The 26,241-nt window shown below is 39.3% G+C and overlaps 1 protein-coding gene across 1 annotated transcript in view; it reads right to left on the bottom strand.

The window, feature by feature from the left end:
• Positions 1 to 3,148: 3,148 nt before the first annotated feature.
• Positions 3,149 to 26,241, bottom strand: part of dlgap2a (discs, large (Drosophila) homolog-associated protein 2a) — a 161,362-nt gene continuing 138,269 nt past the window's right edge. Inside the window, exons 10-15 of the mRNA XM_044375200.1 lie at positions 23,231 to 23,616; positions 16,174 to 16,262; positions 15,576 to 16,015; positions 15,327 to 15,418; positions 9,213 to 9,365; positions 3,149 to 8,837 (exon numbers count right to left, since the gene is read on the bottom strand). Coding sequence (XP_044231135.1) covers positions 8,631 to 8,837; positions 9,213 to 9,365; positions 15,327 to 15,418; positions 15,576 to 16,015; positions 16,174 to 16,262; positions 23,231 to 23,616 — 1,367 coding nt within the window. The 3' untranslated portion in view covers positions 3,149 to 8,630. The remainder of the gene's footprint in view (positions 8,838 to 9,212; positions 9,366 to 15,326; positions 15,419 to 15,575; positions 16,016 to 16,173; positions 16,263 to 23,230; positions 23,617 to 26,241) is intronic.

Here is a 26,241-nt window from a genome sequence, read left to right as displayed (position 1 = left end):
TATATTGTATTTTCATCATGGTTTGAATTGTTTTAATGTTGATCTCAGAGAAAGCCATCTGACTCCTCTGACACACATGTTTACAAAGACACACAATGGCCTCCATTGTTGTCCAGAATGCATGCTGGGAAGTATATTCAAATAAGCTGACAATTGAAGTTTCTAAAGAGCTTCATTTGAAGAGAAGAGGAAACAAGGTGGACTGTTTGTGTTTGTCCCAGTGCGTGCCAGTAATCAACAGACTGAAAGCATCTGTCTGCATCTGCATTTTTGTCACCTTCAACTCTACTGAGTGTTGCCCTTAGCAGGGATCAAACTCACAACTTTGGAATCTAAAAAGGACACCAAAGTGACAACATCTTTAGCCACTGGACTATTTGGATACACAAACACATGAAAACAACAGAAGATTTTCTAACACTGATGGTTCATGTTGTATCTCCTGTCAGTTGTTACAATGTTCACTTATTATTAATAATTACAATAACAAAATTGTTTTATCTCCTCTCAGCTGTTACAGTGTTCACTTACTATTACTATTACTACTAATAATAATAATTGGAGGTGTCTTCAGGCTTTGAGCTTCAGTTCCATCAGAATGAACCTGAGAACAAAAACAAACATTACTTTTGTCTGATTTAACAAAAAAAACACTTACTTTAAAAACTCGGAGAAAGGGTCTGAATGTTCAAGACATAAGTAAAACTGTCTCCTTAAACCCCTGTGGAGACGTTGACGCTGCTACACAGTGAAACTCCAAAACTGTTCCAAACGTCCCCCAAACTATCAAAAACATTCTCCAAAACTATCCAAACCTTCTCCAGACAATTCCAAACTAGTGAAATCTCTACATATCATGACACGAGTCCTGCAGCAGTGTTTTACAGTGAACTCTAAAAAGATAAAACTGTTTGTATAGAGTCTGGTGAGAGATGGATTAGTGAGGCTGCAGCTGAGTAAAAACAGAATAAAAGTGTTTTTTCTTTGTTAATCAGTGAAAACATGCTTATAGTCTGCAGGCTGAGGGACGACTGGACGGACGGATTGAAGTTTGACAAACTGCGGATGTAATCTGATTACTTATGATACCTTTTGTACTTTTGGAGCAATTTACAGCAGTTTTCAGACCTCAGTGTGTGACATCATCAAGCACAGGGGAGAGCAGAGATATTTTCTCACCAGGAAAAAAAAAATGCAAACACATCTCACTCCCACAGTTTTAACTCTCTAAGCACATATCATACCTCAAAATGTTGCCACAAGCCTCCTCTCAAAATGTAAATATATTTCCCAGAGGAGTTATAGTGTTTGAGATCTAAATCTTAATTGATAGAGAGAGCGCTGTCTGGCTCTCATTGACTGCAATACAAACTGCAAGTGGTCCCTCCAGACATTATCCTCATTCTCAGCTAATCCTGCTGCCACTAATGATGTACAAGTCTCTGAGCTACAAGCTTTAGTTTTAGGCAAATCAATTTCTCCTCAACAAAATGGGAACTTTTTCTTCACATGCCAGGTCTAGTTTGCTTGCTCAGTGGTTTAAGCTCTGTTCTCATGGTCAGTTTCCCTATGAGATTCCAAGGTTGTGGGTTTGATCCCTGCTCCTGGCAAGACTGTTCTTTTTAAGGAAATGTAGACACAGACACAGCTGGTTCCAATCAATCTATTGAGATTCTCTCTGTCTTCCTTTTAAGTGTTAGTACATTCAAGCCTTCAGTGGTTTCAGGTTTCATTCACAATCCAAAACTGTTTCAGTCTCATGCACCCACACACCCACACACACACCAAAACAATAGATAGAGAGACACACTACATACATGCTTACATACATGTTTGTAAGACAGCAATGTTATGCACGTAGCAAATATGTGACACAGCATACAGTAAACATAGGGACATGAGAGTTAAAAGGAAGAGATAGAGATAGGTTCAATCAGCTGAGTAGAACCAGCTGTGTGTCTGTATGTGTTGCCAGGAGCAGGGATCAAACCCACAGCCTTGGAATCTCATAGGGAAGCTGACCATGAGAACAGAGCTTAAACCACTGAGCTGGCAGACTAACTCTGACATGTGAAGAAAAAGTTCCCACTTTGTTGAGGAGAAATTGATTTACCTAAAACTAAAGCTTGTAGCCCGGAGATTTGTGCATCATTAGTGGAAGCAGGACTAGCTGAGGATGAAAATATATAATATATGTACACAGTGTTTGGGACCACCTGCAGTTTGTATTGCAGTCAATGAGGGACAGACAGTGCTCTCCCTATCAATTAAGGTTTAGATCTCAAACAGTGTAACTCATATGGGAAATGTATTTCCATTTTGAGAGAGAGGAGGCTTGTAGCAACAATTTGTTAAAACTGTGGGAGTCAGATGTGTTTAGAATTTTTTTCTGGTCTAAAAAAAATGGCAGCTTCAGCCTCTGACTGATGACGCCAAACACTGATAAGATCTGAAAACTGCTGGACTTAAATTGCTCCAAAAGTACAAAAGCTATCACAACACAGAACACACTAATTAGTGGTTTTTAAAGCCACTATTTTGGTCTGTTTATAAGAATCACAGACGAAGATGAGTGGATTCACGTAGGGTTTTTTTTTATAGAAGCAGCAAAAACAAACTATTCATAAGTGACATTATATTCCAACCATAATGTAAATTTCAAGTTACTGGTGACCTTCTCGACTCACTTGACCAAGAACAGTTAAAAGTAAATGCGCCATTTTCTTTAACAGATGATTCAGAGCTTCCCCTCATCTGTATCTATCCATTGCTATTTTGGTAGGCAGGCATACATATATAAAATGCATGAAATGTCAAGAAAGGTTTGATACATTTATTGAGCTTTCCTCCTGTGAGCTAACATCCTGCCAATGGGAATACTGTTATTAGGAGAAGCACTGAATAGTTGTTTTTGCTTTCCTACTTTGATGGATATAATGTAGTTTTCTGTCTGACAATATGAAATAAAATATTGTAAATTTATGTATAAATTCAGAACACTTTACTAATATTAACATTTAAAAATAATTGGCACTGCAGCAGAGGCTGAATTACTAAGTTTACATTTGGATTATATTTTCAAAGTTAACAGGCACGACACAGACAAACTTTTCCAAACTTTTTCTCCAAAAATTTAATTGCAGAATTATTTACACTGGATGACCTCAGCAATGACCAAACTACTCAAAGAGGCAAAATCTTTCAATAGCTCAGCTAGGAAAGAACAGAGGAAAATGCATATGTTGTTGCAAACTACTCAAATAATACAAAAAATAACCCAATGATACAATAACTTCTGGAAATATAGCACTGAAATAACACACATTGAGAAACGCATATGTGATCAACTTAAATAAATACATAACAAATGTACATCAGTGGGACAGTGTCATAATAGTAACAAAAAATAATAAATAAGCCTACATTCAGAATCAGTATTTCGCATGCCATCATATCAGCTTATAAAATAACCATAACAAAGTAAAAATGACAACAAAACATGAGCAAGAGCAGAAAATAGTTATGTTTCAATGAAGCATATATTATATATTTATATATCTATATATATTTCTTTACAAATAATGAATATTTGGCATTATATTCATCCTCACTATAGATATGATATACAAGAGATGAAAATAGTTTTAGCTAAACAACTACCTTTTTCATTTTGTCTAGTAATTATAGAGTTGTTTCACATTCCAAGTTCAAGGAAGTGTTGTATCAGTGTATCTCAGTGAGTCTGACACTCTTTCCACGGCATGGTTTACGAAAAAAGTCCCCTTGAAATATTTCACATCATGGGTTCTAGAGTTAAAAGCGGATAGACAGTCGTAGCAGAAGTGAGGCCACAGATGTCAAGGAACTGAAATGATAGAAATGTGTGACTGGAAATGGGGAAAGGTACAGTAGGCAATGGCAGAATTGCTAACACAAAATCGATGAAGGATGTGTGGCTGTATAGAGTAATGATTTTACAGTATGCTGGATAAGTCAGAAAGATGGCACTTGTAGTTAATTGCTGCCCTCACGACATTAAATGTGACACTGATTGTGACACTTGGGGTTTCACACGGTTTTGGTGGGTGACTGTTAAATTACCTTATTTTTTTTAAAAGAAAATCACCCCAGTGACTTCCTGACAAGTGGAGAATCCTCCAGTGATCACAGTATCACACACACACACACACACACACACACACACACACACACACACACACACACACACACACACACACACACACACACACAACACAACACAAGGGTGCATCAGCCAAAAGGATCCAACATAAAATACTCACTGGAAACGCTTCAAGGCTTCAATACAAGAACATTTTGTATGTAACAGGCCTTTACAAACAGCCCACAGCTGCTCATCTCAAAGTCTGTACATACCTATTTGGACAAAAACCACTGAAAAGGTTAAAAAACTTTTAATAGATGGGAAATGATTTTTTTCTGGGAGACAAACTTGACCCAGCCATTACAGCGGACAGATTAACTTTATAGTTTAGAAAATGGCTCAGAGAGTCTCAGGGGTATCAAGGTAATATATTTTTTCCAGAAGGGGAATGACTCTCAAAATAAATGTATGATTTTTGCAAGCACAGTTCTCACTTCTAACTGAAGCTGTAAAAGAAGTCTGTGCCTGTATTGCACAAATCCTTTGTGACTTCTGGCACTCTTTTGTCTTTGCTATTTGAGATGGTCCATTCATGGCCAAATAGAAAAATGGTCTCCTAATTATGTGAATGCCTCTTGGAGGAGCAAGAGATATGTTTTAAACTGAAATAATGCGGTGGATACACTTCATTTTGTTCACAGACGAGATCAATTTGCATAAGGGAAAAACACCTCTGTTGTTTCAATGACAGCTTTCAGTGAAACTAGCTGAGTAGACTTTGATAGAAGCAAATACATGTAGTGCTGATGCTTAAGTTCTACAGTATAGGCCACTATTCAGCAATACATTTATCAACACAAGCTTTGAAGGGCCTTGGAGGCTGTTTGCTTGATCTCACCAAGGACCCAAAATCTTACATAAGCTGCTTTGCTTAGTCAAAGGCAGACTGAAAAATACCCAGCGCAGTGACTCACGATCCTCACAGAACAGCCTCCCAGCTACACAACAGCATACAACACCAGCAGTTTGGGGCTCTATGCGGAGCTCTCGTCTCCTCTAAGCCAGCATATGTCAGGCTGAGTCTGTCTCTCTCTCTCTCCTGTCTGCCTGCCACTGTGGCAACAGCAGGGGATCGTCTCTGCTCTGCCAAATGCCTGGCATCACAAGCCCAGACGATTTCCAGAAACCCACTGTTGTACAGTTACAGGTCCCTGCCATGGCACTGAAAAAACAGCAGAATTATACATGGGTGTGTTTTCTTAAAAAGTGCAATGTAACACTCAGCCATGGGCTACTATAAGCCCAGTCTGTAGTTGAAGTGTGGAACTACATGTTTGAAATACACACCCTACGGCTGACTTTGGCTACATAGTGATTTGATGCACTTAAGATAGTTACTTTATACTAATTATTGTCTGAACTTTGTGAAAATAATTAATAGTTAAACAATGTCTCACGCATTCTGATACAGCAGCAACTGAGATTCAGTTCATTTAAAAAAATTGGATTGTATTTTGTCAAAAAAAAAAGGATTGTAAAAGAAATTTTATGACACGCTATCACATTGGTATCTAAAATATATTTCAACAAAATGCTGATGACACAGGGAACGTGTGTGTGTGTGTGTGTGTGTGTGTGAGATGCAGGTCAGGCCACAGTTGGGTAGTAATGGAGAAATCAAGTCGACTCAGACAGACACTGACCCAATATTTCCACTCTCATTTCGAATATGTCAGCATTGAGGTACAAAAACAAGATACACAAGCATCAACAAAACTCAGCAAAATACTTTTTTTGTTACTGCCATATGAGAAATCACCCTGGCCCTCTCCATTATGAGGCCAGGCACACTAGCACAATTACTCAACCAAAAAATTTCAAGTCATAAAAATAGATTTTTAAATAAAGTATCGATCAGCTGACAGCGCATTGTGTTGCATTGATTGTTTGTCTAGTACTGTATTGATTAAATAAAAAGCAGCACCATTTTTAGATGGTTGATTATCCAAAGTTTTACCAATAGACTTTAGTCCTACAGTTGATTCACTGGCAACGCAATGAAGACTCAACTTCCAAGTAACCTCAACCAAAGTTTGAGCAGCAGGATTTTAGCTTTTGCTCTGGTTTATCTTTATGATTTACTTATAATCGCCTGCAATTCAATTCTATAGTGACGGGAAAACTCTTATCCAAGGCCACCATAACTGGTTTTCCACTTTCACATCACAGCACCAGCTATTCCTTAATTCCTTAAAGTTTGTGTGTAAAGTGAAGTACTTAGTATCTAATAGCTAGTTTCAAAAGAGATATACTAAATCTGGTTGCACCATTAACATTTAAGTAGTATCTTAAGCTGGTAAAACCTTTAGCAATGTGTAAATTAGCACTGTCCAATCAAAAGCAATCAATTATGAAAACAGTATATCACATCACTGTAGCATCACAAGCTAAAACACAGTGGCCAAAAATTACTTTTTATGGTTTCAGAGTTGATGCAGAGTTAGCATGCAGTTTAGAGTGAGTTGGACCTATCTATCTATGCTAACCTAACCAAGTCATTCAGTTGTTATTGGCATAACATTTTGTACTTTGAGGCATATTGCATTACTTTCAGGAAATGAAATGAAAATTATGCCACTTGACATGATTATGAAACAGCATTTTAAAGAAGTACCATATTTCATAACTCTTACTCTTCTAAATGGGTCATATATTAGCAAGCTAACGTTAGCTTTGTCAGTTGGTTCAGTCAGCTACAAAACAGTTACACCTGGCAGTTAGTGTGTATAAATATCTGGTAATGACATGGCATAAACCCATTTTAATTTAGTGATATCTATCTACTTCCACTTAGTGAACACATAATGTATAACTAGACTACTTGAATTTATGAAGATCTGGTGCAACCAGTGCATCTCAAGCTAATATATATCTAGCTACATTGTTTTGTGAGAAAATACCACATAGGCCTGCATAGCCACATCATGTAAATATCCTATTCCTCATGTACTGCCTTTCAACCAGAGACTAGTTATGTGGGACTTGCTGCTTGTATCCATTTGGAATGCCTTTGCCCCAATTTTTCATAATTTCTGAGCTTTTCCTAGAGGGAGTCAGTGCACTTATGATACTGCTTAGGGAGACTTTCAGCAACACAGAACGTTTCAAGAAATATGATAATCACAAAGCATTTCTTGGATTAAAGTAACTAGTATGCAGATATTTTGTTTATGTTTTGGAGGTTTTTCTGTCACTCCTCATTAACGGTGGCCGAGGGCGCTACTTGAAAGGGCCTGAGAGAAGTATATCAGATGAAAACACAGCAGTATGATTTTGTGTGTGTGAACAAGCCACTGTATGTATGCAACAAAACCAGATTTGCCAAAAGCAATAGAGAGGGCAGGCAGGCAGTGGACATGGGGAAAAAATACACAATGAATATTCTTTCTGCTTACAATTCAAAAATACAGCAGTACTATTGTGAACTTGGGTATATACACTTCCCTTGGAAATAGAGAGAATTGTAATAAGTGCATAAGTGCATTTGTCTACACATTTTGATCTAAGGAGTTACACAAACCTTCATAGTTTTTTTCTCTACTGCATTGACATAATGAAAAATGTTGGCACAAGACTTGCATGTATTCAGCTTCAAGTAAATGTCAATATTTGAAAGTTGGCAACAGGAACATGAGATATATAGGAAAAGTTGTGTGAAATGTGCATGTTGATGAGCTGACAGATGTCATTCTTCCACCAATCCAGATCATGAAAAATGTTTCACTTACTACAACCAGATTGGGTAGAAAGCTGCATTTTTCAACACTGACCAGTCCAGAGCTTATGAGGGCTGCCTGAATAACCTTGAATGGGTGATCAGTGCCACATGCACATAGTTGAGGTATTTCAAGCATTGGCACTTTTCATAGTTTGAACTTACAACAATTTTGTGATTTTTAGCTCATAATCAACATTTATCCCGAAAAAGAAACAAAAAGAGCAAAAGTGAATCTAAGTCATAATGTAACCTAAATTATTGAAAAATACTGAAGGGTTACTAACTTTGAACATTTTTGAACAACTTGAAATAAATACATCTCCCATTTACTCTTTTTTAGCTCAAAGGCCTGGTTGCTGGTAGGTTTTTCAAAGCTGCACTTTTTAAATGGCACTTTGCAAATGCTGAAAAACTACGGACGCACCCATCCAGGACTTTGGATGAGGTGCGTGTAGGCTGGGTGTCATGATGACCAGCAAACCAACAAGAATCCCAACCAACCCATGTCAGGCATACATTACTGCTAACACTTATTCTGGCAATGGGAGAAGAGGTTTGGCACATCCTACAGACCAATGGTGTTGGTGATGGGCGCTGAGGATGGCTATCGAGATCAGACAACAGATGGATAAAGGAAGAGTAGAGAGAATAGCAGTCTAGAAAAAGGCTAGTTTTAAAGTAGTTTGAATGTGAGAGCAGGGTGACACGTTGGCCCCTGACCCTATCTTCTCAAAGTCTAGTCTGAGCCTCAGGAATATAGATCTCAATGCTGTCCGCTCGCTCCGAGGCTGAGTTCTGCCGAAAGGAGGCTGCCCGCTTGGCTGCCATGAGCCGCCGCCGAGCCTCCTGCCGGTGCCTGTCTGGGAGGTCCAGGGATTTCTCCCTTGTCATCATACTCTTCTGTCGAACTGTCTTCTTTGGTACGGGAGCTGGTGGCTTTAAGAAGAAGGGACAATTATTAAAAGGTGGTTTTACAACCACAAACAACAAACAAAAGTGAAGCAAACAAACAAACAAACAAACCCAGCAATGGCTTGGGTGTGGAATTCATTTACAGATAATTGCAGGTATTGGATCAGTTTGTGGTGAGCTTTGTGGATGCGGGTTACAGGTTTCCAGTCCTGTGCAGGACTGTGGTCAGGAGATAAAAACGGCCTCATGCACACAGTATGTAATTTCTGCCACTAGACTAGCACCAGAGAATTGCATAAAACCTGCATTTGCCCTGTTGCTGGCTTTTGGACTGCTAGATGGAGCCCTGAGGCTGTCTGGGCCTGAGCAAGAGAGGGCAGTGCCAGAGGGACCCCTCACCTTCTTCTCAGGGCTATCTATGGGCCTCCAGTTGTTGTTCTTGATCTGCTGCAGCTGGTCAAACTTCATGGTGACATCGTCAATGGAGAGCTGCAGTAGGTCCCAGAACCCAGCCAGGTCCTGAGAGGTGGGCCGCGGCATGGCACTGGGATCCTAGGAAAGGCAGAGGTGAGAGGAGTTACTCTGGTGTAAGTTATTGGTCAGATAGTTGGTTTAGTGCCTGTCATTCAAGTACAAGCACAAAATATACAATGATGGCACACATACAGGACATAGGTCAGTCATGACCACACTGGTTATTGCACTTCAGCCAAGATCCACTAGATGTCCTCATCAGACTCATGAAAACAGGCATCAACACCATTTTTCGGCTTTCATTTGAAATAATGGATAACAACTTGTGATGTGGACCAATCTTGTCAGATTTCCATGAATGAGCTCAGAAATAATGAACTGCCCCTGTCGGTTTAGTCCCATTCATCACTCCAATCCTGAAATGAAAGGAGCATAAAATTGAGGGGCGACTAATTGTTTAGTAGCTGGCCTACAGTTGCTGCAGATTTTCTGAGTCATGAGGGTTTGTGCCAAGACTTGATGTTAATATATAGTCCACATCTTCGTCTTAGCTTTGGTCTTTTCTTCCATTAGTTGAGAGTCTGTGTTACAGTCCTGCTGTAAAACAACCCTGCTCTGCATGTTCATACTTTAAAAGCCAAAACAATATGTAACACAATCAACCTTACTGCTTACATAGGAGTACAGATATGATAAGAAAAAGCAGAAAACACATGAGCTGTTTTTGAACTATAATACACTAACACCTGAGAACACCCTCAGTAGATGTTGACTGTAATGAGTCGATATAAAGATGTCACTATGAAACTCGGAAAAACTACACTTCATGCTCATGCTTCATACTCTCACATAAAGTTTACAGGTAACTGTCATAATGTAAAGAAAACGCTATTACAATGTGAACATTTATAGCCCTAAAAGTATTTAAGCTGTGGACTTCCGTGCCACATTTCCAAATAATTTTCCCCACAGGATTTTCTATCCCACAGAAAATAAGGTCTTTGATTCACATTTTGTTCTACGACATAAATTACACCCATTAATGTCTCACCATTAAACATTAAAAGTCTACAATTTAAGCTTTCTGTTTATTGCATGTATGGCTGTAACATGGCAAAATTAATGTTGATTTGTGGAAATTAATTATCTATAATAAAATATACACCTAACCATTGATCACCACTTCTCAATTGGTCTAAAAAAATCCCTGCTGGACTGATCTATGCCACTGGTCCTAAGGAGACATTTTTCTTGACAGTGGTCTCATCATACAAGGAGCTCCTTACACAACATCCTGTACATTTTATTCAGGACTTTTAATATAACATGGTGCTAAAAATACCAAGGTCATCTGCTTGCTTTCTGTATGAACAAAGAACATTTAAGAAGCAACAATGAATATGTGAATGACTGCAATTTTTTCACTGTGATTAAGAAACAGAGTATTGAGAAAGCTGTGCATTAGCCTGCAAAGCTGGTCAAATGTTCCGGATTAATGTTATTAAAACCCATTTCAGATCTCTGGGTGTATTTCAGTTAAGCTAAGCATCTGCCAAATTTACAAAGATCTTTTCCTATGTACCTACCATAAATTGTTTTTGCTCATAATCCCGGTAATGCTTTGATTATAAATGCAACAGATCTGCCAGCCTGCTGAAAATTGTACTTCAAAATTACAAGCAATGCTGGACTTGCAAGGCTTTCAGATTATACAGATTCAGCCATCTGACTTACTGTTCGCTGGTGGCATGGTTGGCTATTGGTTTATATTTAAGGCAACTTGCTGTATGAGTTTGGTTCCTGATCTCCTGAGCAGTCTATAAACCAGCAGAATTGGCAGTTCCTTTAGTTTATTATTAATACAGTTTGGTTTTCTTAAGCCAGCAGTGTTAGACATATGCTGAAATTAGAATACATTTATGCAATTTTAATTAATGTTAGGCACTAGCAATAAGCTGAAGTGCTAATACAGGGTCGTGGAGGCAGTTTTTGCTGTGACAGCTCTGAGATCCCACAAATCACGTACCTATTTGATAACACATCTGTGATGGGACGTGTCGACTTACTGTAATAACCCCAGAGACATTCGCACACTCACACTCTAAGCCCTGTGACATTTAGATTCGGTGGCTGGTGAAGGGTGCAGCTGTCTGATGATATAGTAGATTTACAGTGCGGTGGTGGTGCCAGGTATTCTCTAGACTGTAGGTGACTTATTATATGATTCTTTGATTGTTTTGTTTTCCTTCCTGCATTACAATTTGGCATTATGTCCTTATGTCCTCATTAGGTATCTTGTTTTAATAAGAAATACATCGTAAGTATGACATTAAACATTCATGATCTTATAAAAGCAAGATGTTATGGCATCACAAGATGAGATTTCTATACAAATTAGTTTATCAGATAACTTTAGCCAAGTTGTGCATCACTTTATTAATCTGTGTCAGTGGCAATAAGAGTTTAAATTTTACAGTAATCATATTTTACTTTATGGTGTTTTAAAAAAATCTCATGATTGAAGGTGTGACTAAAACACTAGATACATCTGCATAATATCCAAATAAGATTAGTATCATTCCTCTAAAGAAAAATACATTATCAAAATTACTTTGGATTTTAAATATAGCATCTAGCATATTAGGTAAGCTGATCTCTAATTACTGAGGGACTGTTTCAGCAATTCATCAGCTTTATTTTGAACTCCGAACTTGTGATGTTCTTCAAACTGTCTTGAAGAAGTCTTTAAGGCTTCAAAAATCTCGAGCTGGCAGATTTAGGAGGAGTCAGGGAGTTTTTTAAGCCCAGTGTGTCAGTGTGTGCTTTTAATCCTGGAGCTCCTCCCAGAGAAGTGCTGTGTGCACTGTTAGTCTCTTTTTAGAGAATTTATAAGTCAAGCTTTATGAAAGTTGATCCAGGAGGTAGAGAGAAGCAGGCTGATAAAACACAATTAGATAACTCTTTAAGCTTCTAATTTGTGGGTATTTATTTCACAAAGAAAGTATGAAGTGAATGTTTTCCAAATGCATTTGTCAGGACGAGAAATGTTGCAGCTTTTTGTAATTAAAAGGTTATTGAGTGAACTGGCAAAATACTGTCCCCTTCAGAGGGAAAAGACTTGAGGCCAAATCTACAAAAGGATTGCTCAGCTTTTGCAGCTGCTAAACCTGCGCAAATGAGACAAAAAGATAGCGAGTAATTCACAAAGCACCTGCAAACTACGCTGCCAAGCAAATAGCGTCATGGTGCACCTGTGCCATTTGCATGTATGTAAATTAGGTATTATTCATACATTTGGTGCAAAACGGGCCCCTTTCTGTGCAAATAAGCCTTGTTGCAAAAACAGTCTAATTCACAAAGACCAGCGCTAATTGCAACAATTAGGGTGGAGTTATTAGCATCTTCAGACAGTTGGTGTTAACTGCATGCATACTCACTCCTCACTCCCTCTCTGTCTCTCTGTCTCTTCTAATCTTCAATCTTGTGAGGCTTGAATGATATTGAATTGATATAGAATGATATTAATGGTGAAATCTACGGTCAGACATGGGGGGATCAAGTGGGGTTGTGAGCTTATCTCTGATTTAAAAATAAAAATAACAGCTCTGACAGAGCTCAGGATTCATCCATACAGTGAGGGGCTACTTTATTACAAGCATTTCCACCATATAAACCTGGAATCTGTGTGTAACAGCTGACCTGTGTAGATGTGTAGCAGAAGACAGAACATTAATTACCATCAGATCCTGACCAATCCGGTGTTAATGAAGTTACTGCTGCTGTGCCGCGTGCGTAAATGCGCACAGCCTCTTTCTCAATTTGGAGATGCACTTATTGTTTCAGCTGCTGTGTGATGCTGCAGCTAGCTGTGACACACAGCCAGCTGTGGGCAACAAACAACATCAGTACTGATGTTCCTGAAAAATCCCGGATACAGTGACACCTGAACAACATTATTGTAAGATTCAGACATTGATCTAACACATTTCAGACTGAGCCTGACTAACATTAATAGCTGTATTTTGACATTTCAGTGGATTATATTATAGATGCGAAATACTAGAGAAGTAAAAGAAGCAAGATGCATGAATTTCAGTTTGTGATTGTGGAGAGCTCTGTTTGTGTGCACCTCTGCTAATTAAAGATATGCAATTTGAGACTTTTGTGCTCTCTGCAGTTTTCATTATGGACCAATCTGTGTGCTGAAATGTGGAGAAAAGCCTGAAACACTGGAAACCTCTCTCTGCTCTGCTCATTCAATCAGACGCAAAAAGAGGGAAAATTTCACTCAGCTGCAAAACTTTGTGGGCATGTTTGCGCCATCATATCATTAGTGCAAAATCTTTTGTGAATAGGACCTTAAAACGGGGCAGATTGTGGGTGCAAATGGTACGCAATTCACGGTGCTATTAGTGGGTGCAATCCATTCTTTGTGGATTTGGCCCTTGGTCTAAAACGCTGGTTCACTGTATCTAATCCCAGTGCAATTACCATTCCCCCCTGAATGAGTAGTTTCTGCTGCACATTGCAAAAACAGCAACACTATCTCTCATAACTCTGCACCAACTTTATTTGAAATATTGGGTTCTTGGCTCAGATCAATATAACGAGTTGTGAGCATAGCAAGAAAAAACGAGGCAGAAATCCCTGACCTCTGTGTGTTCCTACACTGGATGAGCAATAGAGCGGCTGCTGTCTGGGTATTTAGGTCTATTTAAACCCAGGTTTGGCTCAGCCTTCTGTTCTTCTCTTCTCAGGCCAGAGCTGCATCACCAGAATACATCCAACCATGCTCATGTATTGTTCAATTCAAAACGTTTAGGTCACATAAATGTGCTAGACACCTATTGATTCTGAGTGTTGTAGCTTCACACAATCAATGACATTCAGGGAATTTTGATTCAGTCTGTTAGTGCCGGCTAAAGCATTAAATGTGTACTGAAGGTTGGTGAACAAAGGTTGAACAATTGAAGGTTGCAAAGGCACATATAGGTGTGTGGAACTGTTTCCAGTGGCAAAAGTTAATTTTATAGCGCAGATGTTTCTGTTTTCTTTTATGTGTGGAGTCCAAAACAAATTTGCTCATGGGGACAAATAAAGTATATCATGATCTTGATTATGCTTTGTTCACACTGCAGCTGTGTGCCCGTACTATTTCATCCTGCCTGGACGTGTTCAAATGTAATGTTCTCTTATAAAAAGTTGCATAAAGTCATATTATTTAAATTCTGATATGGACAAATATGGGCTATAAAACAGGATGGGACCTACATATGACCTGAATGATACATTTATGTGTTACCATAAAAATAATTAAATCTGACTTTTCTACTAAATGATTTATACATTGCAATATTGACAAATGGATGATATATTGGTCTGGTTGAACTGGTTAAACCTTTTTCAACTTCTTTCCACCCTTTTCTTTTTGTTGGATGCTTTACCATTCATTAATAAGAATATGCAAATTATGTAGAGCTGGATATAGATTTGTTCTCCCTAGTTTTAAATCAATGTGATATGATGGAACCTGGCAACAGTGTTGCTGTTTATTTTGTTGTTACTGACATTTATAAAAGCAGTAATACATTTTTACTCATATTTTTTAGTTGACATATGCTCCCAAGTATATTTTAACATGGAGAGGTGTTGTCAAAGGCTTCTGTGACTCAGGCTCATTGAACAGCCTGGCAGCAGTACAGAGACTGTGAGCTCACGGCTGTCAATCAATAAGTGAATGCACTTCTGGCCAACTACTCCTCTCATACCAAAGTTCCAATCAAGTATTAACTGCTGGAAGACATTGATATGGCATAGTCACAGTACTTTTGACTACACCATAACTTGGCTAAGCTAAGTTTACATGAAGGACAATGAAAAACATCAATGGAAAGAATGCAAACAGTATTATTGAAGGGTAGTTGGAAAGACGAATCAATTCAGGCAACACACACACACACACACACACACACACACACACACACACACACACACACACACACACACACCCATACACCTGCTTCTTCATAGGTTGCTTACCAGATTTTGCTGACAGAGCCAGTAGAATTGCTGGAATTTCTGAGACATGAGCAGCTGAGCGCTTCCCACTGCACTTCGGATTTTGCCAAGGACTGAAACACATTCAGCATACAGTGCAAAGTCCTAATTTGTACCACCACAATCCAAAACATTCAGTACAGTAAAAAAACCCCAATGTTATGTTTCAGTGCTGTCTGTACAAAAGCAACCTTAGATCAAATATATGTGTAGTTTTCAGCAAACACTCACTTTCCTCTGACAGGTCATTCTCTTCCGCTTCTGCCTCCATCTCCTTACACCATCCCTCCATCCTCTTGGTCTCTGTGTGAAGCAGTTGCATGAACCAGCTCCCATCTCTCCTCAGGGAGGGGGAGGCCCTGCCTGACTCGCCTGATGAGACCGCACTCTTCCGTGGAGAGGGGGGTTCCAGCTGCCAGGTGGTCTCGCTGGTGGTCTCCCTGGGGCTGGGGGGTTCAGCAGGGGTACGGTAATCCTCGCGGTAGCTGAAAAGCCCCTGGGTGCGAACGGTTCGCACCGCTCCATACTGGGTCGGCGTGCTGGGCTCTGAGTGACGCTGGAAGCCCCCTCCGAACTGCAGGCCTTTGTCCTCCATGGTAGGGAAGCCCTCCAACTCCATGTCAGCCTGCACAGCTGCAGTCACACTGTTGGAGCGTTTGAACCTGCCCTGTCTGAGAGGCAAGGTAGTAGAAATGCACAGATGAATGTACACATACATTCATACAAACAGGCTAAAATGACATATAAAAGCAGTGACAATGGTGCTCTTGTTTATAATAGCGGGAGCAAAGATTGAGCTTTTCTACTGAGGTTAAAATCATTATCTTACCCTTTCTTGTCATCCTCCACCTGGATACCAACAGAGTGGTATTCCCGCGAGCCTTTGCTTTCAGATTCAGAGTCTGTGGCTGCCTCCACCTAATGCAAAGAAATGATACCAAACATCAGTGCTTCTTATCATGTGAGCTAACATTCCCCAGTGCTTCTGGATTTATTGGTTTGGGACTAGACAGAGCAACTTAACTGTACACGGCCTGTCAGAAAGTAAACATTGTATAATTTATGGAGGTTGCAAAGGCAACAAGACTGAGGAGGTTTTCTGGAGAGGTTTTTGGACTTCTGTGGAAGTTGAATTCTTAAAATGAAGGTGGGATATTATAAGGCACACTATATCATGTCCTATCTTAAAACTCATTTTTATTCCTTGGCTTTTAACTCAGTGTGTTAAAACCAAGAAATGTCTCTTTGTCTGTTAAACTGGTCTTTGCGTCTTAATTGTGTTTTCATGGCCTTTGTTATCATGATTGTACAGCACTTTGGTCAACTGTGGTTGTTTTTAAATGTGCTTTATAAATAAATTTGATTTGATTTAATTTGAAAAAGAATTATCACCCGACTCTGCAGTTCCCCTTCAGCTCTACAGAACATTTTAGCATCTTTAAGCTCATTGTTCTAGTTATATGGCCTGCTACTTTACTGTTTTGGTTCACTCTCACTGCTCTTATCAGTGTTGTTGCCAGACTTAGCTGTTTTTAGTGATGAAGCTCTGATAAACCCACTGTACACTACCTGCCCAGCACCAAACGGTAGACTGACAAAGTTAGCAACTAGCTGGGTAGCATAGTGGAAAAGAACAGACCTTTTTTTTTTTTTTCAAAAGTTGGTTTAGACCCAGCAAAAGCTAAATGGGGAGTGAATAGTTGACTTATATTCATTAGGTGAACACAAACATTGAAATGAATGCAAATGTTGCTCTGTGTCTGCTGAATGTGTTAATTGTTAACTATTTGTTAACATGTTCACCACATCAACTTCATCAGGTGATAATATATCAGTGTTGTGTTTGCAGCTTTTTGCACTGCTCCCAAAGGCCAAAAAAAAAGAAAAAAAAAGAAATCAAGTTGTATCTATTGACTTCCTATTTCAGTAAAACAAATAACTGGAAAAATCCACAGGACAAATTTAGAAAAGTTAAACTGAATGAAAAGTATGGATTGGCTTTTGTCAAGTATGACCTGAGTGACCACAGTTACATGGTGACAGATAGGGCAACATTAGTGGATATTATGGGATGGGAATGAAAAATGACTGATGATGATCCAGCCTGCCCCTGCATGGCTGTGATCCTGATCCAGGAGACCGGCTTTAGAGACTCTTGCTGCCTGCACCACTCCCAGTAGCCCCATGTTTTAGTGGCTTTATGGCAACCCTGTCAGTGCTCACCACTTTATCTGCACTTTCCTGTCTGTCACTTTCCTCTTGTTGTTCCATTTGCTCATCTCTTTCTTATCTAATTTCTTTGCTTTCACTTCTCTCATTGTGTAGCGTTCACAATTTCCTGCTGGCTTACTGTCTTTTTCTTTCTTTGCTGTCTTAAGCCTCTTTGTCTCTTTGTCTCATGTCTCTGTTCCTCAGTGCCCACTGAGACTTATTTCCTTGTGACTGTACCAGAAATGGTCTGCAAATCAGAAGTTTGATAGTACAGAGTGGCCAGTTTTGGCAATGTGCCATTTTGTCTCTTTGCCCACCAGAATTCACTTTTCTATGTCTGTTGCTTTGTCTGTGTAATAAGAAAATATGTGTATAATACTATGATTAGATCATCATCCCTGCCTTTGCCATTAGAATGATGTCCATACTAGGCCTTTAGTCTCTAATCTTCAACTCAATGTAGTATTATTACTATGAGAATAATTCAAAGGCACTGTTGAAAATGGGGTGTTCTTCTGTTGCAGAGAAATGTCAACCCCACCTTTGGTGAGAAGTGGTCAGTATTAAAGCTAGGGAGTGACATTTTTGGAAAGCCATTTTGCATTCTGTTAGGCCATTTGGGAGAAGCTGTTAGCAGGGAGGAAATGAGTGTGGAGCAGCTTGCCGATGTGACCTCCATTACTTTGTGTTAGAAACAGAGCAAAGTCCACCTCATGAAAAGAGAATGAGTTTCATGTCTGTGATGGATGAGGGCTGAAGGAAGACAAAACATCTAGGAGGCTGTGAGATTTATGTCCACTAGGCTTACTCTGAAGATGCTTTGGTATACGTATGTAGAGATAAGCAGGCGCACACGCACATACACACACTGCATTGGTAATCATAGTGACAATGTCAGCACAGGTGTGGAAACTGTGAGCATCAGCGAAAAGTTGCACAGAGCCACTTTGCCTTCCATCTAAAACACACAAACACCACCTGGTGACTCTTCCCTGCCTGTGATTGTGCTTAAGGTTAAAAGCTTTTCACCTCCTCTTTAAACAACCTCATTATGGCTCCAATTAAAACTATTTTTGTAAATAAATCAATCAGCGCTTTAGAACACAAGCATGTCTAAGCTCTCAGATAGCAAATGTGTAGCTACTGCAGCAAAAAAGCGGTCATTAAGGACTACAGGACGTCAAGACAATACCACGTCCACAAGGTCAAAGACTACAAATCATTGTCATTCTCTAAGATAAGGGTGTAAAAAAAGCAAACAGCAAATCAATACAGAGGAAGGCTAATTCAGGTTAATTATACTCCCAATAGTAGACTGATTGGTAATATGATATGATGTTGAGGTCAACTGAAGCGGTCAGGAATATGATGAAATCAATTTTAAATCCCAGTTACCTGCTGCAAAAAACATAATTGCCATCTGATGTAGCCACTGAAAAGGTAGCTAATAACAAACAATGTGGTCTTGTAGTTAGAACAGTCTATGAATGGGGAGCAAAGGTAAATCTAAAGCCAATTCAGGTGACTGTATGAATGTTAATTACATGTGTGCAGGGAGGTATTTTAGGAACACTGAGGACATGAGTTGAGGTCCCCAAAACACACACCCAAGACACCAAGAAGAAACTTTCTAAAATGTTTTAATTATTTGGATTTTTGATGTTTTATTTATTTAGTTAGAAATTCAATTATATTTTCTGTTGCATTTCAATGGAGTAGCTCTTTCAAGCAATTTCCTCTTGAAATAAATAATTGCTTACAAACTCAAGAAAGTAAACTAATCACACACAACTCACAACATCGTCTAGCTCTGTAAAACATAATATTTCCCAATATGAAGGCCTTAATGCTCTTTACATATCTTCTCCACACTGCCAGGAGAAAAAATCTGGGGGAGATTTTATTTTTGTTGATCTAAAAGTAGTCAAATTTTGATATACCGAGCCTGAAAATAGCCAACATCTGTAGGTTTTTGACTAGAACTCTCCAGGTTGATAAAACACCAATTTCCCAGAAACCCCCCCCCCAAAAAACTACTGCAATCATGACCTCAGTGTCCTAAACATTAGCTATGACTCTGCGTGTGTGAACATGTGAGACAATAACTCCTTGATGTTCTGGCACTTTAATAGACATTTAAATGGGTGGTGGTTTGAGGTCAAGGGGTTGGCTTGCATTGAAAGGGAGTTTCTGGGACAGTTTTTAACTAAATGTTGTTACCAGACAAAAGCTGCCTTCCTCTGCATTGTAGATGTTTCTGTAAATGTAAACCTTTACAGCACCTGTATTGCTAATTGAAAGTGCTTATGGACTTTCCTCACATCACTGGAGCCCATTTGAAAGCCAGTATAACTCTCTGTCACTCTCTCACATACACACAACTTGGCTACTCTGTCCTTAAATTCACCTTCACTTCATCTCATCCTTTCAAACAGTTATGACTAATGGTGTCTTGATCTTTTTAGTCCTTATCTTATCTGTCTACAGTATTTGATCTGTATCCCCTCTGTTAATAACAAATGAGCTAAATCAGTGCCGCAAGTGTGCTGATGTGGAAAGACTATGTGTGTGTGTGGAAACTGACTGTGTATTGCCCACCAGGAAGTTTGGTGAGGCATGATGATGTGATTTTGATGTTGGAGTTCAGCTATTTAAAATTAGCACTCATAAGTGTGGTTAGGTGGCTCGATGATCCCTGTATGACCAATTTGTTGGTCTATGCAAACTCAACCCTGCCAGAGAGCAGGTAGGGGAGGAGGAGGGGGGTTTCTATAATTTTTTATGAGTGAGAGATTAGAGTCAAGCATGCGAGTGAGTGAATGAGTGAGTGAGGATGTGAATGAAAAAGTAATCACACAAGTGAGAGAGTCAGGGAGTGAACTAAGCCCCCAGCAATAGTGCTGAGATGTGAACAAGTGGGTAGCTACCGGTCTGAAAAGTGAAGCCAATGCGAAAGTGCCTTAGTCCTGCATTCTTTCTAATGGCCAGCAGGGGGCGACTCCGCTGGATGCAAAAAGAATTCCGATTGTATGGAAGTCTATGAGAAAATGCCCCTACTTCTCATGTAATTTATTACCTCAGTAAACACTTTCCTAATGAGTTTATGGTCCCAACCGCTGGTATCAAGTTTTCTTCAATACAGCATGATGTTCATTGTAAATTATGGTCCCATTTAGAGTGAAATAGACGATAAAGCAGTGTATGCTTCAGTGTGTGGCTACGTTGTGATTGACAAGTTGCTACCATGGCGACAACGTTGATTATGTAACGTAACCATGGCGTAACCCCAGATTCACAGAGTATAGGTGTAGCTGCTGCTATTTCACAGTGTGTTCTCAGTTCAAGTTGTAACATTTTGGTCGCCGAAAAAAGTCTTGTTCAACGTTTGGTTGTGATAAAAGATCCTCTAGGGAACTGGATGTTCAGTTTTTCCGGTGAGTACATTTTGTTTTTATGGTTTTAGGCCTGTTTTTTGCAAGTGGAAACTAGCATTAGCATTATCACTGTTAACCATAGATTGTTAATTCACTGTGCTAACCAAGCTAGCAGCCAGCGCTATGGTCAGCTCCAGCCTCTCATCCAAATATGGTCACTTCTGGCTCCAAAAATCAAACATGGTGATGGTCAAATCCAAGATGGCAATGGTCAAATCGTTAAACTCGAAGCTTCAAAACTGCAGTCCACAAACCAATGGGTGACGTCATGTTGACGACGTCCATATTTTTTTTACAGTCTATGGATGTGAACAGATTGTACTGTAATGGTGACACTTGGTATTGTAGGATCACGTGACGCACAATGGCCAAAGAATACTTTCCAATACATAATCACTATAAAAGGAGCGACTGTAAAATGGTGAATACATTTTTCTGAGAACGGCCCATCAACTGTGATCAGATTCTGATTGAAATATTGTTACATTCTGACTGGTGCACTGAGGTAGGTGACACACACAAACTTCAAACCAGTGAGAAAAGCACAGGAAAAAAAGAAAAACAAACAGAAAAACAGAAATCTCTCTCTGTGAAATAACCCAAACTGCTCTAGAGGAAAATTGTGTGTCCATCGGCTCATAGTAAAAGGCTGATCTTAAAAAAGGTTTTTAGTGCCTTTAATATTTTTATATATTTTGGGAAGGGCAATACAAATTCTATCACAATGCTGCCACGGATACACATTGCCTTAAGTCTTTATTCATGCACATGCACACAAAAATTCCTTTTGGAGATATAATGTCTTTATGTGTTTACCTGACCAGCAGGTTCAAGTTTCCAGAAATTTGGTTGTGTTTTACTAATTCCTTACCCTAATTAAGAAAATCAATTTCCTTGTTTACATGAAGTTTAAAGAATCAGGTTACTGCAGGAGGGAGACAGTAACTAGGTTACTTTAACACACAGAATACAGTTTAAATTACAGTACATCATTTTAATAGGCTGCTAGAACTAATGTGTTGGAGGCTATTTTTAATTGCTCCCATTTACACATAACAATGAAATGTATTGTCTGGGCAAAACTTTCAGCTGGATACGCTAAGGATTTGGATGTGATACAACGCAGCGAGTGTAGCAGGATCAATTGACTTTGAAGGGATCATTTATTCGCTGGCTGACTCCCCAATGGCAACATCTGACAGTCGATGGCTTCAGTGTAATTTGGGAGTTAGACTAATCTCCAGCCAAAGGACTTTCCTAATATCACCTGAAAAAAGCACAGCAATTACCCTTTAAGGTGTGCTTGATTTAATTCGTGAGAAACTTGAGCAACACCCAATGTCATTCAAACACCTTCAAAATGAGATTAATGATGTGGTCGATCTGCTTTTTTCTTTCAAATATTTGAAAGGTTTTCAAGTTCAACTTTGCATTGGCCTAAACAAATTGGACAGTCTGCAGAGAAGGGAGTGAGCTTGTGAATGCATAGATTTATGTGTGGAAAAGAGAATAAAGTCAGTGAATGGCAAAAAAGTACACTAAAAAGTACACTGGGGAAATATTAATACAAAGACAGACAAATATAATGTAGCTGAGGGGAAATAATGATGATAAAGAGGGGTGTGAGGGGTAAAGAACTGAAGTATTTAAGGCGATAAGATTACAGAAAAGCAAACTTAATACTCTCCATACACAGAGCAAAATCTCAAATTCACCCAGTAACTGATTTTCTGTTTTGACAAAAAATACTATGAATGGCCCTGAGGTGATCATGTGAGTCACCACAGATTCCTCACTCCTGTGCAGCAGACTTGTGATCTTAAGACTGCAACTGAGAATCTACAACAGCAGAACCTCAGCTAGTATCAGAGAAAGAGGGAGTCAAATCCAGTGTAAGGCAATGGGAGGTGGAGAGAGAAAGAAAGAGAAGGAGGTAGAGAAGGAGAGAGGGGGTGTAAAATGTATACAGCAAGTGGAGAGGCAGTGATTGAGCCATGGAGTGAACCACCATTCACTAAAACCTACTATAGCAAGAGATGAATCTTAATTGATGGATTGCAGTAAGATGACTCACTCTTGCTATTTTTAGCTGCTGAAACGAGAGCACTGTTTCTGAGTTGATGTATGCATACAAGTATCTTAGTATTATGCAACCATGCATATAAGGGCTGTAAAACTTTTAGCATTAAATGAGGTTCCAGTGAGATGTTTTTATCATACACACTCAAAGTCATGACTAACCTGTATCCCTATGGAGGATCGAGGCGTCTTCAAGTACTCCTCAGCCTTGGACACCAGGATGGCCTTGTCACAGGTGAGCACTGAGCTGTGGCTGTCTGTGGATGGGTGTCTTTTTCCAGCAATGACTCCGGCTGCCTCCATGGCTATAGTCACGGCCTTGGCGCTGTCCAGGCTGTCGACGGAGTTATAGAGGGCCCTGCCGGAGTTCATACCCAGGCTGAGGCCGTCAGGGGCCCACATCCCACCATGAGGATGCCTCCCCTCGTGATAGGCATCCTGGGTGGACTCGGTGCTGCTCTGGGCCGTGATAGAGATGAGGGGTTTGGAGGTGGTGCGGGGCGGGACTGGAGGAGGGGTCTTCTTGTAGTTGGGTGTGTAGGTGATGGCTGGAAAAGGTAGTAGGACATAATATTTTAAATATTTTTTCAAAATATTTACATGCAACATCTATATTATTATGGGTTATTCCCATGATAAAATTCTGTATGTACTGTAGGAGTAGATTTTTCATGATCATTATATCCCACAAACATTAAGCCCAACAAAATTTCATTTTTCCAAGCTTTCATAATTATATTCCGGAGGACTTATTTGTGCACTGATGGGGGGTTATGTGCCTGACTACTTTGTGGTAGGGACCAGTTGCTAGGCAACCTGTGGAGAATCCAGGAAGTTACTGGTCTCAACCACAAAATAGTCTGGTACATAATCCCCTGTAACAGTGATTTGTCATTTTTAATGATGGGCTTCAGTGGTGGTGTTAAATGTTGTTACCTTTGGACAGAGCTATATGTTTCCCCCTCTTCCCAGTCTTAGTGCTAAGTTAGCCAGCTGCTGGTGGTAGCTTCACATTTAGCATACAAACATGAGTGTGATGTCAATCTTCTCATCTAACTCTTAACAAGAAAGTCAAATAAGTGTATAACCCAAAATCTTAAACTTTCCTTTTAAAGAGTGCAGGCTGGCCACATTGTATACCTTAATTACTGTCAACAAATTCAATGAAACAACCAAAACTTTCTGACTCCTCTACCCTGTCTGTGGCACTCAGCTCCAAGCCCATTTGTGTCTACTGAAGACATAAAATCTTTAAAAAACAGGTCACAAATTTTTTATTTAAAAAAGTATAAACAGTTTCCTAAAACAGCTGGGCACAGCTGGGTTTTTAACAAACATGACTCAAACAGGAGTAAATAGTGCATTTGTTGGGGACTATTTTCAGCCATGGATTAATCCACATTTAAAGCTCTAGTGAGTATTTATTTTAGGATGGTGTATGTGGGCTTGACTCAAAATAAACAATTGCCATGTTTATTGTAATGAAGGAACACTGGTGTGTTTTTTAAATCGTTTTTGGACAACAATGTCACAGAGGAACACACTGTATCAGACTTTTGTCTATGCAGGCAATAGGATCAAATCATTGTTGAATTTGGTCTTTTCACTGAATTTCTTGACAATAAGAAAATTATGGAATATCACCAGACTTTTGCTTTTAACATCTCTCTCAACCTGCTGATTGCTCATTAGTATTTTCCTTGCTTGACTGTTCAATTAGTAATAAAACCTACTCTGCCCTCAGCTACCAGTCAATCACATGATAAAGCTACATGTTCCTACTAGACTGTTCTGAATCTGCACATGCATGTATGTAAACATTTCTCTCAACACAACATCTGAAGATCCATACATGGCAGAAACATCATACAGACACAACATATTCCTCCCCATTTATTCAATGACAACAAGCTGATTAAGGTATTTTCCAATGTATTAACACTTCATATTATTGCTTTATTAACTTACTTTTGTAACTTATATACCTCATTATATTAATTACTTATATCATTTGTTGCATAACTTGTTACTGTGGCTGGTTGTTCAACATGTATGCGCATAAATTACATGTATGGCAAACATGAATGGGTTAAACTTAGAATTTTTAGATAGTGGGTTTTATTTTTCGGTATTTTTCTGTTGTTGCTGGTCAGCTTATTGATCTAAGCTCCTGGCTGACTGACAAGTCTGTTCAAGAGCAGTGTGCTCTTTTGTTCACCCTCAGTGCTCAGATAAAGCAGCAGAGAAAGGTTGAAAATGTGGGCATGATTTAAAAGTTACGAATATATATATATATATATTTTTTAATAATGAATAAGTTGATAGAGTAAGAGGGAACATCAAAGCCTACGTGACATGAGACACTCATCATTCCATGGATGATAGTGGAAAAACCAGAGGTAATCAACAGTTCTCGTGTGTGGAAGATCCTGGTGAGTAGGTACTGCTCAAAGAAGTCTGACAACTCTCATCTTCTTATTCTGTCCATGTCATGACAGAAAGAGGGGGGATTACTTTCTTTCAAGTGCAAATGAGAATATGGACTTAATCCACAGAGAGATGGACTGAGGAGTGGGTCATGAATGCCTTGTGGGTTTTGACGTGCCTTTATTTTCAAGCAAGTCTTCGAGAGAAAAGCTCGCTCAGTGAAGTTACAGGCTGAAACATCTGAAGCACAAGCAGCTGTGTTTAGCACGTTCTGATCAAAGCTGAGAGGTACCTCAGAGCCAAGAACAGAAGTAAGACAGCAAAGAGGAAGAACAGCGAGTCAGGCAGCAGGTTAAGTTATGGGTCATCGTTTTCCTTTTCAAGGAGGCAAACTGTGTTGAACTCTGTGTTTCTGTTTCTGTCTTACAAATGCTTACATCACACAAAGCAATTAAGGAAGTCCTTATGAGACTAAAATCTGATCTATTTTGAGTTATAATGAGCTGCACCCTCAACACAGGCCCCCAAAAGTTCTGCCGCAAAATTAATAGCATTTCCCCCTAATTACATTATAGCCTGAACAACACAATTACCCAACTAACACATTGTCGTCTAAAAAACAAGAGGAAGATTCTCTTTTTGTTTGTAGCCACTTTTGCAGAAAGCATCATTTATGATGAGAAGAAAACCCAGGGCTTCACCTCAAACCTGCTACACCACCTCTTCACCTCTTTCTCACCCATATT

Source organism: Thunnus albacares, chromosome 15 (genome assembly GCF_914725855.1).
Source record: "Thunnus albacares chromosome 15, fThuAlb1.1, whole genome shotgun sequence".
NCBI lineage: Eukaryota > Metazoa > Chordata > Actinopteri > Scombriformes > Scombridae > Thunnus > Thunnus albacares.
Note: the sequence above shows the minus strand (reverse complement) of the source record. Positions and strands in the feature narration are given on the sequence as shown.